General features: G+C 39.4%; 1 protein-coding gene across 1 annotated transcript in view; it reads left to right on the forward strand.

The window, feature by feature from the left end:
• The window catches only part of LOC112139375 (target of Myb protein 1), a gene marked incomplete in the record, with an annotated part of 29,250 nt that overhangs the window by 6,272 nt on the left and 20,415 nt on the right, over positions 1-2,563 (forward strand). The window contains 2 exon segments of the mRNA XM_024262149.2: positions 1,139-1,273; positions 1,351-1,494. Coding sequence (XP_024117917.1) covers positions 1,139-1,273; positions 1,351-1,494 — 279 coding nt within the window.

Consider the following 2,563-nt stretch of genomic DNA (forward strand, 5'->3'; position numbering starts at 1 on the left):
TACATGTTTTAGTATTTTGTTTGTGTTCAAACTCTAAAGATATTCTGTTTTAATAAATAGGTGTCAATGAGCAAACGTTTTAATGTTGTATATATAAATATTGTGTGTGGGAAGTACTTTATATTGATACTGAATATATGATTTAAAGCATTTCCAAAAAATTTGCTTTCATATTGTTGTTGTCGTATTTTTATTTTTTTTTTTACATTCAACTGATCTGAACCGTGACCCTAAAACCGTAACACGACTCGAACCGTGAGTTTTGTGATTTGTTACACCCCTACAAGACACTGAACCCCACATTGCCTCTGGTGGAAGGTTGGCGCCAGTGTTCAGCAGCGGAGCCGGCATTAGTGTATGAATGCGTGTGTGACTGTAAAGAACTTTGGGCCTTCAAGGAAGGTAAAAAAGTGCTATACAAGTATACACTAATTTACCATAAATTAAGTTTACTTTGGTAAGCCATCTTGCTTTTCCTTCCTTACTGCTGCTGATAAGCTAGTCCAAAAACATTGTTGTGCAGCAGAAGATAATATGTGCTTCAAATCTTTTTTTTTTCTTTTTTTACAAACAGATCTTAAAGAAATTCAAAATTTTTACCACTATTTTGTCCCAGAGGATTTATAGATCACACAGAACTGTTTAGTGTTATGTCACAATATAAACTTTACAGTTTATTCTTCAGTTTCAAGAAATTTTCAGCCACAAATTCACTAATTTGACTGAATAAAATGTAATCAATGCCAGAAAAAATACGTATTTTCTTCAGCTGTAGAGGCAACGTTGAGGGTAAAACAGGCTGTTTGGGTAGCAGACGCTACCAGATGTTAGATAAATATGGGAACTTGATTGGATAGAGTGGAGGCCAATCGGCAAGCTGTTTGATGGCACAAATGGCACACCAAACAGAAACTTATGAATGCAAAATCAAAGACAGGGTCAAAGCAAGATGATCTAAACACATTTGCGCTGCAACCGCAAACATATTTTTTTAAAGCAAAAAAACGTTTTTCAGAGCAAATATTAAATATTTTAATTAGCAAATTATGAAGTTTTATTCATTTTGTTTATAATTTATGTGTTATTGATCTCAAAACTTCTGTCAGAATCGCATCTGCTCTCTCCCTTTTACCCGCAGTCATGGGCTGATGCGTTTCGCACCAACCCCTCCCTGTCAGGGGTGGTGTACGTCTACGATGACTTGAGAAGGCGGGGTCTGGAGTTCCCCATGACCGACCTGGATGCTCTGTCCCCCATCCACACTCCAAACAGGGTGAGCCGGGTCACAGGGCGGAGGGGAAAGCCTTGTTTAGGGTCCTGTGTAGATTCTGTCTCTCTGGCTTCTTGTAGAGTATTCCTGAGAACGACACCTGTGAGGTAAACCCCGCCCCCACGCCTCCATCACAGCCCCAGGCTCCGGCTATTGACCACAGTCAGAATAGCTCTCCTCCAGTCCAGCCCAGTGATGGACCAGTCTCGCTGTCTCCAGAACAGGTACCGCCACATGTTTGTTTGGTTTCTTTATTAGAGCCTAGTCTGCCTTTTATTATGATTGTTATTTTAGCATTATTGTTCCAGGTACTCCCAGCAGTTTGGGTCTACTTCTCCCCAATAAACACTGCAGAGCAGCAAAGTCAAACATTGAAGCTTTTAGAGCAGCCTTTGAATAAATGCAAACACAGATTAGACCATAAAATGCTCTCATAGTTATTATGCTTTGTGTTACTGATAATCTACAGCAGTGTTTCTCAAATGGTAGGGCATTTGAGAAATGTGCAGCAGCGCAAGAGAAACCGAGAGACGACATCATCAAAATTTAAAAACAAAGAACAAGACATTTCCCACCCAAACAATGACATCAACCCCCCAACACACACACGTGTAAACACAAGCACACACCATGATAAAAAGTAAAAATAAATCAATAAATCAATAATAATAATCACTAAAATAATGGAAAGTAGAAGTCTGGCTTTGTACTGAAGTGAGGAAAAATTAATTTAGGGACCTGTCTACATCAGTGACCCCTCCCCCCCCATCAAGTTTACAGAATACACCGCCACAGGACCCCCCAGGGTCCATAATAACTGAATGAGGCTTCGCCGTATGTTTTAGTTCTAACTTTTGGAATAACCAAAAGGCCTGTTCCAGAGGACCTCAGGGTCCGCGAGGGCTCATACCTTAAAATCATATTAGATAAATAAGAAGGGCCAATACTGTAAAAACATTTATAAACCAACAAAAGAATTTTAAAATCAATTCTGAATTTCACAGGGAGCCAATGCAGCGAATTTTGAAATTGGTGTAATGTGTTCCCGCCTCCTGGTCCTCGTCAGCACGTGTGCAACTGAGTTTTGTAATAGCTGAAGGTTTGATATCCTTTTTCTGGGAAGACCAGAGAGCAGGGCATTACAATAATCTAGTCTACTGGAAATAAAAGCATGCATTAGCACCTCTGTGCTGGCAAGAGAGAGTAATGGGCGGACTCTGGCAATATTTTTAAGATGATAAAATCCTGTTTTTGTTATATTTTTAATTTGTGGAATAAAATTAAACTCGGAGT

This window comes from Oryzias melastigma, linkage group LG1, assembly GCF_002922805.2.
Source record: "Oryzias melastigma strain HK-1 linkage group LG1, ASM292280v2, whole genome shotgun sequence".
In the NCBI taxonomy this organism is placed as follows: Eukaryota; Metazoa; Chordata; class Actinopteri; order Beloniformes; family Adrianichthyidae; genus Oryzias; species Oryzias melastigma.